The sequence below is a fragment of the Bos indicus genome, chromosome 12, assembly GCF_029378745.1.
Source record: "Bos indicus isolate NIAB-ARS_2022 breed Sahiwal x Tharparkar chromosome 12, NIAB-ARS_B.indTharparkar_mat_pri_1.0, whole genome shotgun sequence".
NCBI classification, from domain to species: Eukaryota; Metazoa; Chordata; class Mammalia; order Artiodactyla; family Bovidae; genus Bos; species Bos indicus.
Window position 1 is genome coordinate 35,683,104 of NC_091771.1, and position 12,985 is coordinate 35,696,088.

Consider the following 12,985-nt stretch of genomic DNA (forward strand, 5'->3'; position numbering starts at 1 on the left):
TGTGGATCAGTGTGTTCAAAAGGGTAAGTCAGTCGCTGGCCTAAGTGTTATTTTCACGTTTTTATTCCATTAAAAACAAAACCTAAACCCATAACTCATAGAACAGAATACACTTATTAAAAGTTTGGACAGTGTGCAAAATTAAAGTTTGGATATTTAATCCAAAGTTCAACATGAGTATAATCTTGTAAGGTGACTTCTTTCCTTTAATAAATAACACATTAAAATTATACTATTCTGGAAGCAAATCATCTCCTAACTCTTCATCAGCAAAATCATCCTCTTCCATTCTCTTTTTGGCTGCAGTTTTGGGTCTTTCTATTTGAGGGCCAAGCGGATCCACATAGAAGGCGTCTGGGTTTCAGAGCAGATGGTGACATTAGAGGAACAGGAAAAACAGCAAATGTAGAACCGGTTAGACTCACTGTCAACAGTAAGCAACCCAAAGTGAGCAGGAATGCCTCCCAAGTTACGAGAAGCTTTGTCTGTGTTGCAGAAATTCCTACTGACCCCCAGGAGGATGTGTCTGCCCCTCCGCCATCCCGGCAGACCCACGGGCCAGGGGCACTCACCTGGCTCCTTGTTGCTGCTGCTCTCATAAGGCTCGTCTGTGCCAGGCAGTGCTCGAAGCTGGGCACTCAGTCGCTCGCCTTTGCTGCCAGCGCTACAGTTCTGGCCACTGTCTGGAAACGGAAACAACAGGTGTTGAACATGCCGGGGGAACACCACACTGCATTATGAATCTTACAGTAGAGTTATCTGCCAAAAAACAGGCTGGTTGTTTCATCTGACACCCAGTTTCCAAGGGATGTAATTCTTGTCTTCTGAAATTTTTAAGAAATTCCTTGGTGGGAACCTCTACTATAGTCAGAGCATCACTTGAGTAGTCTTTACATGGCTCACATCCTACCGGATGCTGCAAACACTGGCGAAGGTCTCCCAGTTTGGGGGGAGGGGCTGGGCCACCACCTGTGTGCAGCCTGGGAGCCACCGCAGCCTCACAGCCTCAGTGGGCTAGGAGGCCACAGACTCTCACTGGGTGGCCATGGGTCTGAAAAGTGGCAGCAGTGACCTCTCACCCACACAAGGTCGTTCCTGTAAAACACAGCAGCGGTTTTCCGGGTGTGGCCCTGGGACCACCACAGCTGGGACTGGGTCAGAAACACAAAGTCCCAGGCCCATCACTGGCCAGCTCAGAGAGGCTGGGGTTGGATCTGTTTTAACCAGCCTTCCCAGTGACTCTGATACACAATAAAACCTGAGGACCCCTCGTGAGGAAGGGCACTGAGGTTTATAAAACAAATTATTGAGAAATAAGGCTACAATGAGACCAGTCTGATGCACAAAAAAGAACCATTTTAAAAGGCCCTCAAACATTTCAAAAAGAGTAATTTTGTACAAACTAATAATTCTGATTATATGTTCCCTATGGTCCTCTCTCCTAGGCAACACTTTACAAGTCCAGTTGTAGGCATGGCATTTATTTCAACACACTACACTTAAACCAGCTCAGGTCTGGCCTCAACTGGACTCATGAAGAAACCCCTTTCCCCTTTGTGAACTGTGATTCTCACCCAGACAGAAGCGCCAGAGATGTCCACACTGAGACGTGAACACGCATCACTGGGTCTCCCGGGACAGAAGTGGAAGTGGTAGGACTGGGCACCCTTTAACACGCAGGCTGTGCTGTTTCTCAGTGAGCAAGTGAGGGTAGGGGACGCTGCTTAAGGTGGGCCATGTCCATGGGGGCCCCATGGTGCTGTAGGAGGGGCCCAGGAGGTGAAGTGGGGAGGAATCCAAGTGGTGCCACAGCCTGGTAGACTCAGACCCCAAAGCCAGGGAGAGCCTGGCCCCGGGCTTGAGAGAACTGGAGGCAGAGGCGCTGACAGGCAGGCTCCAGGATAGTGTGGGGGCCTGGGGAGGAGGTAGGGCCATCAACGATGACAGAAAACCAGGAACAAAAAGGCAAGTGTTGGGAGAGAGAAGCAAGAGAGCCGGGTGCCACCCCAGGGCCAGGCCTTGACACCTGGCCCATCGGGAAGCCCAGCTTCAGCTCCCAGAAGCTGTTTGTGCACCAGGACTGCCTGTTTGTGTTGGGCTGACATGAGCTGGATGAGAGAAGGGAAAATTTGCTAAGAAATAGCAGCAGCAGCAGCGGGGAGGCCCCCAGGAGGCCCCTCTCCGTACAGCTGTGGCCCTTCTCAGCCTAAGGCAGAATCCCAGGGCCTGGGGACACTCTCTGAGGCTGGACACTGCCCTCTGGGCTCTGGCTCAGCTTCAGCAGCTCTCAGGACACCTGGCTAGGGGGGCCGGAGCTTCCAAAGTGGACTTTAAACGTGAGGCCTTCTAGGGGCCTCAGCCACACTGCACAAGCCCATGATGACCTGGGAAGGCAGTTTGGTGGTGGGTTTGGGAGGAACCGATTGCTTACTCTGAACCGAGGACTTCTAGAGGGAAGCGTAGGATCCTGAACTTCAGTAAAGAACTGATGCTCCCCTAGGGTTATTCCTTAAAGGGACACCCAATTCAAATGTGCTCATAGCCCGGGAGTTTGCCTCCTAAGAGCAGGGGAGCGGGAGCAGAGGGCTGCTGGGGCCCTTCCTAGGATCTTCTCATGGATGCACAGGCTGATCCACAGTTTCCCGGCCACTGAGAACTGTTGGTGCATGCAGGCCCATGTTCCTCATCTACAAGCCCAATTCCAAACGGCGCTATAGCAGGTTTCTGGGGGGAACACAGCTTCATGTCAAGAATAAAACCTGCCTTGACCTGAAGCTATCCCGGGCCATAATTTATCCTCAGTGTAAACATTCCCATTTCACTGAAATAATGAGATGTCACCTGATACTGAGGTGATCCCCAGGGGTGTTACATAGCTGGAGTTCCCCTGGAGTAGTGGGGCTGCCCCTTGGGGCATCCAGGCGCCTGGCTGCCTGCAGTGGCTGCATACACCTGGGGAGCAAAGCCCTGCCCTCAAGGAGAGGCTGTCTGGGCCACAGCCCCGCTCCGCCAGGCAGTGCCCACAGTAGATCAGGGCTCGTGGGTCCTTCCAAGTCGATCCTGACTTCCTTGAGGGCAAGGGCCTTGTCTCATGTCGTTGGCACCCAGTGTGCAGCCAACAGTAATGAAGGAATGAAAGGAAGGCCTCCCTAAGCTGCAGGCCAGGCCTGCCTGCGTCGTGCCCCCTGGACCACAAGCAGACAACAGGATTAAGTCAGTCCTGTGTGCATGGCGGGGCTAAGTGTGGACACAACTTGGATCCCAATTTAGCACTTGGTTTTCTAATTAGTTTCCTTAAAACCACCCAACTTCCCCTAAATATAACTTCTACTATCCCCTGAAATAGAGAAAGAAGGTGGATTCTGTTGACGGGGAAAAGGGGGAGGAAAACATAACAAATCTTCTTATTAAGTAATGATGTCACAGAGCAGGAACTCAGGAGCAGCCCAAAGCAGCAGGGTTTGCATGGCTGGTCCAGAGGCATGCTGCCCAGTGCCCAGGCTGGCACCACTTCTGCACTGACATGCAGAGGTCCATCAGCATCCTGTGAAACCCCTCCTTACAACATCCATCTGAACACTGTGACACAGCAAACCTCACTGGTATGGACACTTGCGATGATTTACCCAACATGACCATTTACTCATCAATCAGCAGAAACAGGGCTGGTTACTTAACAACTAACACCTGCAAACACCTGTTCATAATATAGCAGGCTGATGCTTAGAAAAGTAACTTAAAGTAAGTGAGGTAAGTGACTAAAAGTGAAAGTAAGTGAGGTTTGCTGTATATAAAAAAACAAATAGGACGTTTCTGGATTGTTTCAAGGGGCTTGCAGAAGCCAGTGCACTAGGATCTGCCCACCCCGGCCTCTCCAGGGTCATGGACACTCACCACTGCCCGCACTCCCGTCTCTCCGGCCGCGGGGACACCCGCTGCTGTCCCGGCCAGATTTGATGCGCTAGAGCAAGAAGACCACATGTTAACAAGGACACGCTGGACACAAGTCCTGTTTCAGCGAAAATAAGAATATCCTGCAGGGACCACCATAGCCAAGCGTTGATTTATTGTTAAAACGCAGCCCCCAGGCCTGACTGGTCCTGCCTCCCAAGCTGGGTTCACGTGACCTGCCCTGGAGCTGGTCCCACAGGAGGAAGGCCCAGCTGTCCTGGAAATGAGGTGGGAAACCTGGAGACCCCAGTCCCACTACACACACGGATGGCACTCGGGCTTAACAGGGCAGGGTCACCCATGCTTCTGCAAGTAACTTAAAAACCAAGTACTTTCCAGATGTGAAAGCTCAGATCTTAAACACAGCAGCTAAAAAGGTGGAGGGAGAAGGGGACTTGAGAGAGTGTTGTTTCTGCTTTAGCCCATGTGACAACACTGGACCAGAACTGTTTCAGGGGGGAAAGGACAGCAGAGCTTTGGAATTCACCTTCCACAGTAAACGCACTATTAAATCTCACAAACACCTAAGGTCTGCCCAACAGTCTACTTTCCTAGATATAAAGCACCCATAAGTCATAAGAATTATCTCCAAACTGTGACATTCTTAGGTTTCTTTCTGAATCTTATGGTTATTCTGTGTTTTGTTCAAGTTAGAATCTTTGAATTAATACTGAACCTGCCTCCAACACTGTCAGTTTCTTGTACGTATAAAGGTTTGTTGAGAGAAAACAGTATTCAGTGAATAGAAACAGACAGTGTTGGACAACTATTTACAACTGAATTAAAATTTCTCAACAAAGGTTGATATCTTATTTAGATCTTTAATACTATGAACATAATTCCATAAATAACTCAAAGGGCACATTATTTACACCCTCAAACCTGACAACTCTCCAATTTATTTATAAATTATCAGGTCATGGATGGGGTTATTGATAATGTAGTCTGCTAGGAAGAAGAAAACACTTTTTCTCCATGATCCAAGACTCAAGTCTGTACAATGAAACACTCCTAAAACTCCAGTCTTCTAAATATCGGTAAACGTGTTCAAATTATTTTCTTTTAAAAAGAAACCTCGCTGGGAACCCCATCTCTCCCTTTGCCTCCACAGACAAAATAAAACCCAAAGATGATGTAACAAAATAAAAATATTTATATCTATACTCTGATTGTAGAAACTTGGTTTTCATCTGTGCTTAGATGTTCAGTCACGTCCAACCCTTGCGATCCCATGGACCATAGCCCACCAAGCTCCTCTGTCCATGGGATTCTCCAGGCAAGAACACTGGAGTGGGCTGCTGTTTGCTCCTCCAGGGGATCTTCCCGACTCAGGGATCCAACCTGCATCTCCTGTGTCTCCTGCATTGGCAGGAGAATTCTTTACCACTAGTGCCACCTGCGGAGAAGGCAATGGCACCCCACTCCAGTACTCTTGCCTGGAAACTCCCATGGACCGAGGAGCCTGGTGGGCTGCAGTCCATGGGGTCACTAGGAGTCGGACACGACTGAGCGACTTCACTTTCACTTTTCACTTTCATGCATTGGAGAAGGAAATGGCAACACACTCCAGTGTTCTTGCCTGGAGAATCCCAGGGACGGGGGAGCCTGGTGGTGCCATCTCTGGGGTCACACAGAGTCGGACACAACTGAAGCGACTTAGCAGCAGCAGCAGTGCCACCTAAGAAGCCCATAGGTGAATAATTACCAGCATATTTAAAAGACTTAGGCAATGATAAAATAATTAAACTCATAAAGACAAATGTCCATATAATCTTCCTCCCAGTAGGGAAAGAAGAGGGACACCTGCGGGCAGGAGGGACAGGTCCAGACTGGGGGAACCTCCTGGAAGAAGAGTAATGGAGCAGGTACAACAGTAACGGCTTACTGAGGGGCCCAGCCCCACAGCGAACAGGGCGGGTACAGACGCAGGCCCAGGGACACAGGCACATTTCAGTGACTGAGAAGCCTGTCTCATTTCTTTCTCAGCAGGTGGTCTGTGCTGATGCCAGGAGGAGAGACGCTGCCATCTTCTCAGAGTTTCGACACCTCATCAAGTTCCTGGGAATCTGGACTGATCTGGAGGAGTGAGGTACGGATACAGGACTGACATGTGAAGGAAACAGCTATGTGACAGAACAGCCACAAAAAATGACAGGGGTCTGCCTTCAGGGACACTGTAAGCTCCCCAGGTTGTTCTGCTAAGTAGGGGGAAAATGCAGGGTATAAGCAGTATTTCGTAAAAATCTCACTTTTGTAAAAAAAAAAAAAAAAAAGTTCCCATTTTAAAATGTGTATTGAATATATGTTTGTATATATTTATAAAAATGCTTGGGAATATAAATACCAAAATGATAATAATAGTGATCTCCAAGTCATGGTTTAATGATTTTCAGATTTTTCTCTACACATTTTAATTTGAATACTACTTACAAAAGTCATCTATCTATATTTTTAGAATAACACTTGTCTTTCCAATAACATAAAAAAAAAAAAAGAGAGAGATGCCATTCCCATTTTGGGGGAAAAATGAGAGAAGAATGTAAACAGAGGAGTGTCGGAAGATGGCATCCTCCCTGCAGTGAGCACACAACACTGCTCCCCCACAGGGACCCACCGTGTAGTGACCTCCGGCCACACTGTCGCCTGCCCCTGAGAGTGGCCACAGGACTCAGGGGTGGCGGTGGGGCTGCAAACTCTCCCAGTGACTGGATGTTGCTGACATCCAAGTCTGTGGCCATTTTCTAGCAATGGGACAGACTGGGACAAACCTGATTTCACTGTGGACAGTTTCCGAACGCTGACTGGGGGTAAGAAGGACAAAAGCCCAGGGTTCTGTCCACCACAGGGCTTTTATTCCCTAAGAGTTAGAGCCTTGTCTTAGAACAAGGAACAGATGTTAACAAGAATCCTTAAGAAGACTGACTTCAAATTCAATAGAAAACAGAACTGAAGACCTTTTTTTGTGGCTTCAGCTCCAAAAAACCCTAGAACATGGCTGCACCTTCCCGCCTCTGGGCCAGGCCCTGAGGTCCAGCCACACCCTCTCTGAGGACCACACTGTGTCTGTGGGCTGGGCAGAAGTGACCTGCATTCTTTCTATTCTCCCACCAGGTGACCAGCTTCTGGAACACCTTCCCCATTTGACTGTTTCCTGAACAGGTGAACCTAGGACTAGCACAGGGCGACGGAAGCCCACAAGGCCCCCAAGCCTCAACAAAAGGCACCAGAGCCTCACCTGGACAGTGTCGTCCAGTGCAAACCACTACATGCTTTGCACCAAAGATAAATGTTATATGGGTTACCCTCTGGTTTTCTTTCTTGAACTTTGTAAATGCAATAATATATAAAATGTGCAAAACATTCTTGCTACTTTTATTACAATTTCCTTTACAGTCAACTTAAAGCTGTGCCTTTAAGAGTTCTTCACATGGACTCTTTTTCCGTAATATAGAAAAAGGAATATAGAAATATAGCCAAAATGGTTTCTGCTCAAATAGCTTTAGGAAATAATTGGAAACTTAGGGGTAAGTACCAACTACATTTTATATTAGTTTTGAATGTCCCATGGTATTTTAAGTTGGCCAAAACAAAGAATTTCTTGAAACTGATTTCTCTGGGGTGGGTGTGGGGGGATGGGAATGACAAATATTAAGACAGGAATTCTTTTATTTATTAATGTTACAATATAACTGCTTTACAATGTTGTATTAGTTTCTGCTGTACAACAACATAAATCAGCTGTATATATGCATATAACTCCTCCCTCTTGGGGAATTCTCTTTTTGAATATTGTAAGAATTTAGAAATTCGATTTCTAAAATTGAACAAATTATGAGTATGCTTCATTTTTGGATGAGCAATGAAAACTTCCTGCATTGTGTAAACTGTCTCTCTCCCGTCCTCTTTTGCCTCCTAGTCATTCCCTTTTATTCTCTACTTCTCTCTAGTTTGGGCTAACATTTTTCTCTTCCTTGTTGTATTTAAAATAGTCTTCAATTTCAGCTCTTTTGTTTTGCTCTTTTCCAGTTGTACAGCAAAGTTTCACAAGATTCTTGCAACTAATGTTTTTATGTTCAGGGAAGCAGAAACACAAAATGCTGAAAACCCAGCACTGCTGTGGGCTGCAGTGTCCCACCCTGTCCAGCTATTTGTCACTGCCCCCAAGGAACAGGGCACAGGGTCCCTCCAGGCCCAGGAACTCGACCCAAAGCACAAAGGGAGAACAGTCATCTTCTCCATAAATGTTCCAGAAAAGGACACACTGCTCTGAAAAGTCAGTCCACAGAAACGAACTTCCAGCTTTAATATCTTATACAGGATCTAGGGGCTTGGGGAGATCCATTATCCTGACCCACATAAACGTGAATCCATTTACCTGTCCTATGGTGGTGGTTTAGTCGCTAAGTCATGTCTGACTCTTTGTGACCCCATGGACTGTAGTCCTCCAGGTTCCTCTGTCCATGGGATTTCCCTGGCAAGAATACTGAAATGGGTTGCCATTTCCTCCTCCAGGGGATTTTCTCGACCCAGGAATTGAACCCGTGTCTCCTACAATGCAGGTGGATTCTTCACCTTCTGAACCACCAGGTCTACACAAATCGTTCTTCATTTGAAAACAGTTTTTAAAGTCCATGACCTAATTTATTTTGTTTACTTTTCTCTTTAAATCAGACTTTGTATCCTAAGCTGGTGTTTGATCATTTGAAGGTAACCCTTCAGAAGCATAACTCTAGACCAGTGTTTCTTGAACATCGTGGATTAAAAAATTACCTGGAGAACTTGTTTTTAAAACACAGACTCCTGGACTCCAGAGATCTAACTCTGGGGCCTGGATAGGTATAGGGTGGGGCCCCTGCTCTGTAAGACCAAGTTAAAATTCTTTTAGCTTGATGAGGTTTTCCCAGGTGGTGCAGGGGTAAAGAAAGTGAAAGTGAAAGTCCCTCAGTCACGTCCGATTCTTTGCAACCCCGTGGACTACAGAGTCCATGGAATTCTCCAGGCCAGAATACTGGAATGGGTAGCCTTTCCTTTCTCCAGAGGATCTTTCCAACCCAGGGATCGAACCCAGTCTTCCGCATTGCAGGGGGATTCATCATCAGCTGGGACGCAAGGGAAACCGAAGAAACTGGAGTGGGTAGCCTGTCCCTTCTCCAGGGGATCTTCCGGACCCAGGAATGGAGCTGGGGTCTCCTGCATTGCAGGCGGATTCTTTATCAACTGAGCTATCAGGGAAGCTGCTTCCTAATGAAGCAGAGGTAAGAGACACAGGTTCAGTCCTGGGTCAGCAAGATCCCCTGGAGGAGGAGATGGCAACCGACTCCAGAGTTCTTGTCTGGAGAATCCCATGGACAGATTTTAAAAAGAATAAAACAGATCACATCCTCCAAGCAAACACAAGATAACCACATTTTGAAAGCAAATATGGAACTTAGGTTTAATTATCTAAGGTAATTAAATTCTTGAAAAAGTTTAAGCTTAAAGAATATATTTCTTTCTATGAAAGACAGATACTCAAAAATAACATTAAATTTTTAAATAGTCTAGTCTCAAACACAGGAGGGAGTACTCACTTTCAGAAGTAAAAATACTGCAGGGAACACAAAAGCATACAACCCTTCCGGCATCAGCACTATTCTCAGTGCCATGTCCTACTATACAACAGAGCAGCCCAACAAAAAACCACCACTGCTACCCACGAGTCCCTGCATCTTGGTTCCTACAGGCGTGGACTCTCCAGCTGAAGTCAGGTCTATAAATTAATCTGTGGTTATTTGTAGCGGGAAAATTACCATTGTTAGTCTATTAGTAGCCACCCACCAAGGACTACATTGAATCTAATGCACTTCCTCTGATTAGGAACAAGGTTTTGACAGAAATTTATGCTAAAACTACAGTTTCAGTTCTCTCCTTTCACGCTAAAGCACAAAAATAATTTCAACTTAGTTTTATTGACAGAAGCCCTGACATCACTCAGATGAGCACAAAAGGCTGACGTTTTCATAATCAACAGACAGCAGTTTTCAGCTTATTCATGTGAGATACCTGTTCTCTGATTTCTTTCATTTTTTCCAATCTCTTTAGTTTTGTTGCATATTCTTGAACTTCTTTCAATCCAATGTCTGTGCAGAGACGGACCAAGAAACGTAGACCTAAATTACGAAAAACATTTTCAGAGAAGTGTTTATACATGGTGTTCAAAGAACAAATCAATACACTTGATCCTCGGGGACACAGTCTGAATGATGCTCACAAACAGTGTTTGTTTCTCCTGAAAAATCTCTGCAGTTTGCCTTCCTGGCCTTCGGAGAAGTGGGCTCCTTGAAGGAGGGCTTAGAACGATTCGGCACACCAGCCCGCTGCCCTTCAGGGGAGACCATGACATCTACAATTCAAACCTTTAGCTCCTCACCTGTTTCTCCTTTATGCATTTACGACTCCTGACATGTTATATATTTATTGTCTTTTCTTTCCCACTAGAATCCAAGCTCCACAAGGCCAGGATTTTCATCTGTCTTGTTTTCTGCCATGTCCATAGGGCAGGAACAGTGCCATGTACCAGCACTGCAGTCACCTGATGACTTTTCTGGGTTCATCAGAAAAATACTCTGCTCAAAGTGAGGCTGCACTTGGGTGCAAGTGTTTCTCCTATGCTAGCATCAAGGTAGGCTACTGACTACACCTGTTCTGAAAATTACCCAGGCCCAAGTGTCCTGGACATTCCTTGTGGCATAGATCATCGTTCGACTTTTATAAGGAATCCTAAACTCTCTTTAAAGAAAGAAATGCGGCCTTGCTGGGAGGCGCTCGATCTGCTGCACAATGCAGAGGTGCTGTGACTACTGTGGTGGTCCTCCACCCATGTCAAGTGCGTCCCCAGGGGACACCTGGCAGCACCCAACAGAAGGTATGCAGCTGGCACTCTGTGGGTGGAGGCCAAGGATGCTGTTAGACATTCTAGAATCCACAGGACGACCCCACAACAGAATTATGCAATCCCCAACGTCAGTGGTGCAGACGCTGGGAAACTCTGCCTAGCAGACTGCTGGGTTTCCACTTCCAAAATGGAATCACTATTACTACTACTACTACTACTACTACTACTACTACTACTACTACTACTACTATAATGGGCTTCCCTGATAGCTCAGCTGGTAAAGAATCCACTTGCAATGCAGGAGACCCGGGTTCAATTCCTGGGTTGGAAAGATCTGCTGGAGAAGGGATAGGTTACCCACTCCAGCATTCTTGGGCTTCCCTTGTGGTTCAGCTGGTAAAGAATCTGCCTGCAATGTGGGAGATGCGGGTTCAATACCTGGGCTGGGATACTATAATGATTATTCTATCACTGCTCTGATTTAATGTCTAAAGCATCAGTTTCCCAGTGTGGCCAAGCTTAAGAATTATATTAAAAGTTGTTAAAAAAAGAAACAGAAAAAAAATCACACATCCAGCTCCACTGCAAACCTGAAGGAGACTCTCTGTGGGCTGGGCTATAGATTTGTGGTTTTTACAGGCTTTACAAGTAATCCCCATGTATCCTGTTTTTTTGACTGGTGTTTGGAAACTGCTGTGAGCTAATGAACCCACATCTGAGCAGCATTACAAAACCCCTTGCTCCTAGGCTCCTTTCAAGGCCGTAATTCTGAACTCTGCTTTTCACAAAAGCCAAATTGAGAAAAATATTACTGAAGGAACATGCAGCATATCTAACCCCTGGATTGGACTGTGCCACTGAAAACTTGGCCCAGAAAAGATATGTTTTTACTGAAACGTGCCGTTTTGTGTTCAGTCATGAGGACAACACTCAGAATGGTCTTTTCACACACGTATTCTACTTGTTGCAGGGATGTTAGCAGGAGCACTGATGTCTCTCAGTGACCTTGCCCACCCTCCTAGGCATTTCAACACGACTGCAGCAAGAGCTGAACAGATCTGCTTCCTCCAAAAGAACTACTTCCTATTTTGCTCATAAATAGTAAAGATTTCATTCATACAAACCACTGTGTTTTCTCTTTTTCCTTTAGCCCCAAGGCTGCTGCTGCTGCTGCTAAGTTGCTTCAGTCGTGTCCGACTCTCATAGACGGCAGCCCACCAGGCTCCACCGTCCATGGGATTTTCCAGGCAAGAGTACTGGAGTGGGTTGCCATTTCCTTCTCCAATGCATGAAAATGAAAAGTGAAAGTGAAGTCACTCAGTCGTGTCCAACTCTTTGCGACCCCATGGACTGCAGCCTACCAGGCTCCTCTGTCCATGGGATTTTCAAGGCACCAGCACTGGAGTGGGTTGCCACTGCCTTCTCCGAGCCCCAAGGCTACTCAGGGCCAAATACAGTTTACTGAGAATATACAACCTAGAATACAGTATTCTTCTCTGAAAAGTCCCATGGACAGAGGAATCTGAGAAGTTACAGACCAGAGGGTCACAGAGAGTCAGACACAACTGAACAACTGAGTAAACACACAGAATACAGTTATTTTGTCCTCTTCTGGATCCTGATCTTGTTGTTACTGTAACACTGCATTGTTACTTCAAATTGCATCAAATCCACTGTGCAGTAAGATTAAAATAAATAAATATTTTATACAAAGCCAATTTTTTAAAAAGGAAATAAGATATAACGTTTAAAAATAATCTAATAAAACTTCATTTGCTGTCAGTATCAGCAAGATTATTAGCATTCTATTATCATAAACTCTAAAGGTGTATTTTCAACCTCAAAAAGTTATACATTAAATGGATAGTTTAAAATGCCTTTTCTATAAAATACTAGAGTTTATAAACTTTTAAAAATCAATAATAAACCAAAATCTAGTCTTAAAATTTCATAAAGCTTTGAAATATAGATATCTTTGCTATAAAAGAGAATTAAGTGGTATATTTATTTGTTTTTAACTGAAGCCTCACTTTAAAAAAAATTCTTTTTTTTGGCCAGGCTACGGAATTAGCGGAATTTAGTTCCCTGACCAGGGATTGAACATGGGCCTTCAGCAGTGAGTAGGTGAAGTCCTTTCCACTGGACTGCCAGGAAATTTCC

General features: G+C 45.7%; 1 protein-coding gene across 4 annotated transcripts in view; it reads right to left on the minus strand.

Annotated features, from left to right (window-relative positions):
• Nucleotides 1–45: 45 nt before the first annotated feature.
• Nucleotides 46–12,985, minus strand: part of IFT88 (intraflagellar transport 88) — a 61,278-nt gene continuing 48,338 nt past the window's right edge. For all 4 annotated transcript variants that reach the window (XM_019971525.2, XM_019971527.2, XM_019971526.2 and 1 more), the window contains 4 exons: nucleotides 9,994–10,100; nucleotides 3,895–3,961; nucleotides 573–683; nucleotides 46–354 (listed from right to left, as the gene is read on the minus strand). In XM_019971525.2, coding sequence (XP_019827084.2) covers nucleotides 233–354; nucleotides 573–683; nucleotides 3,895–3,961; nucleotides 9,994–10,100 — 407 coding nt within the window. In that variant the 3' untranslated portion in view covers nucleotides 46–232. The remainder of the gene's footprint in view (nucleotides 355–572; nucleotides 684–3,894; nucleotides 3,962–9,993; nucleotides 10,101–12,985) is intronic.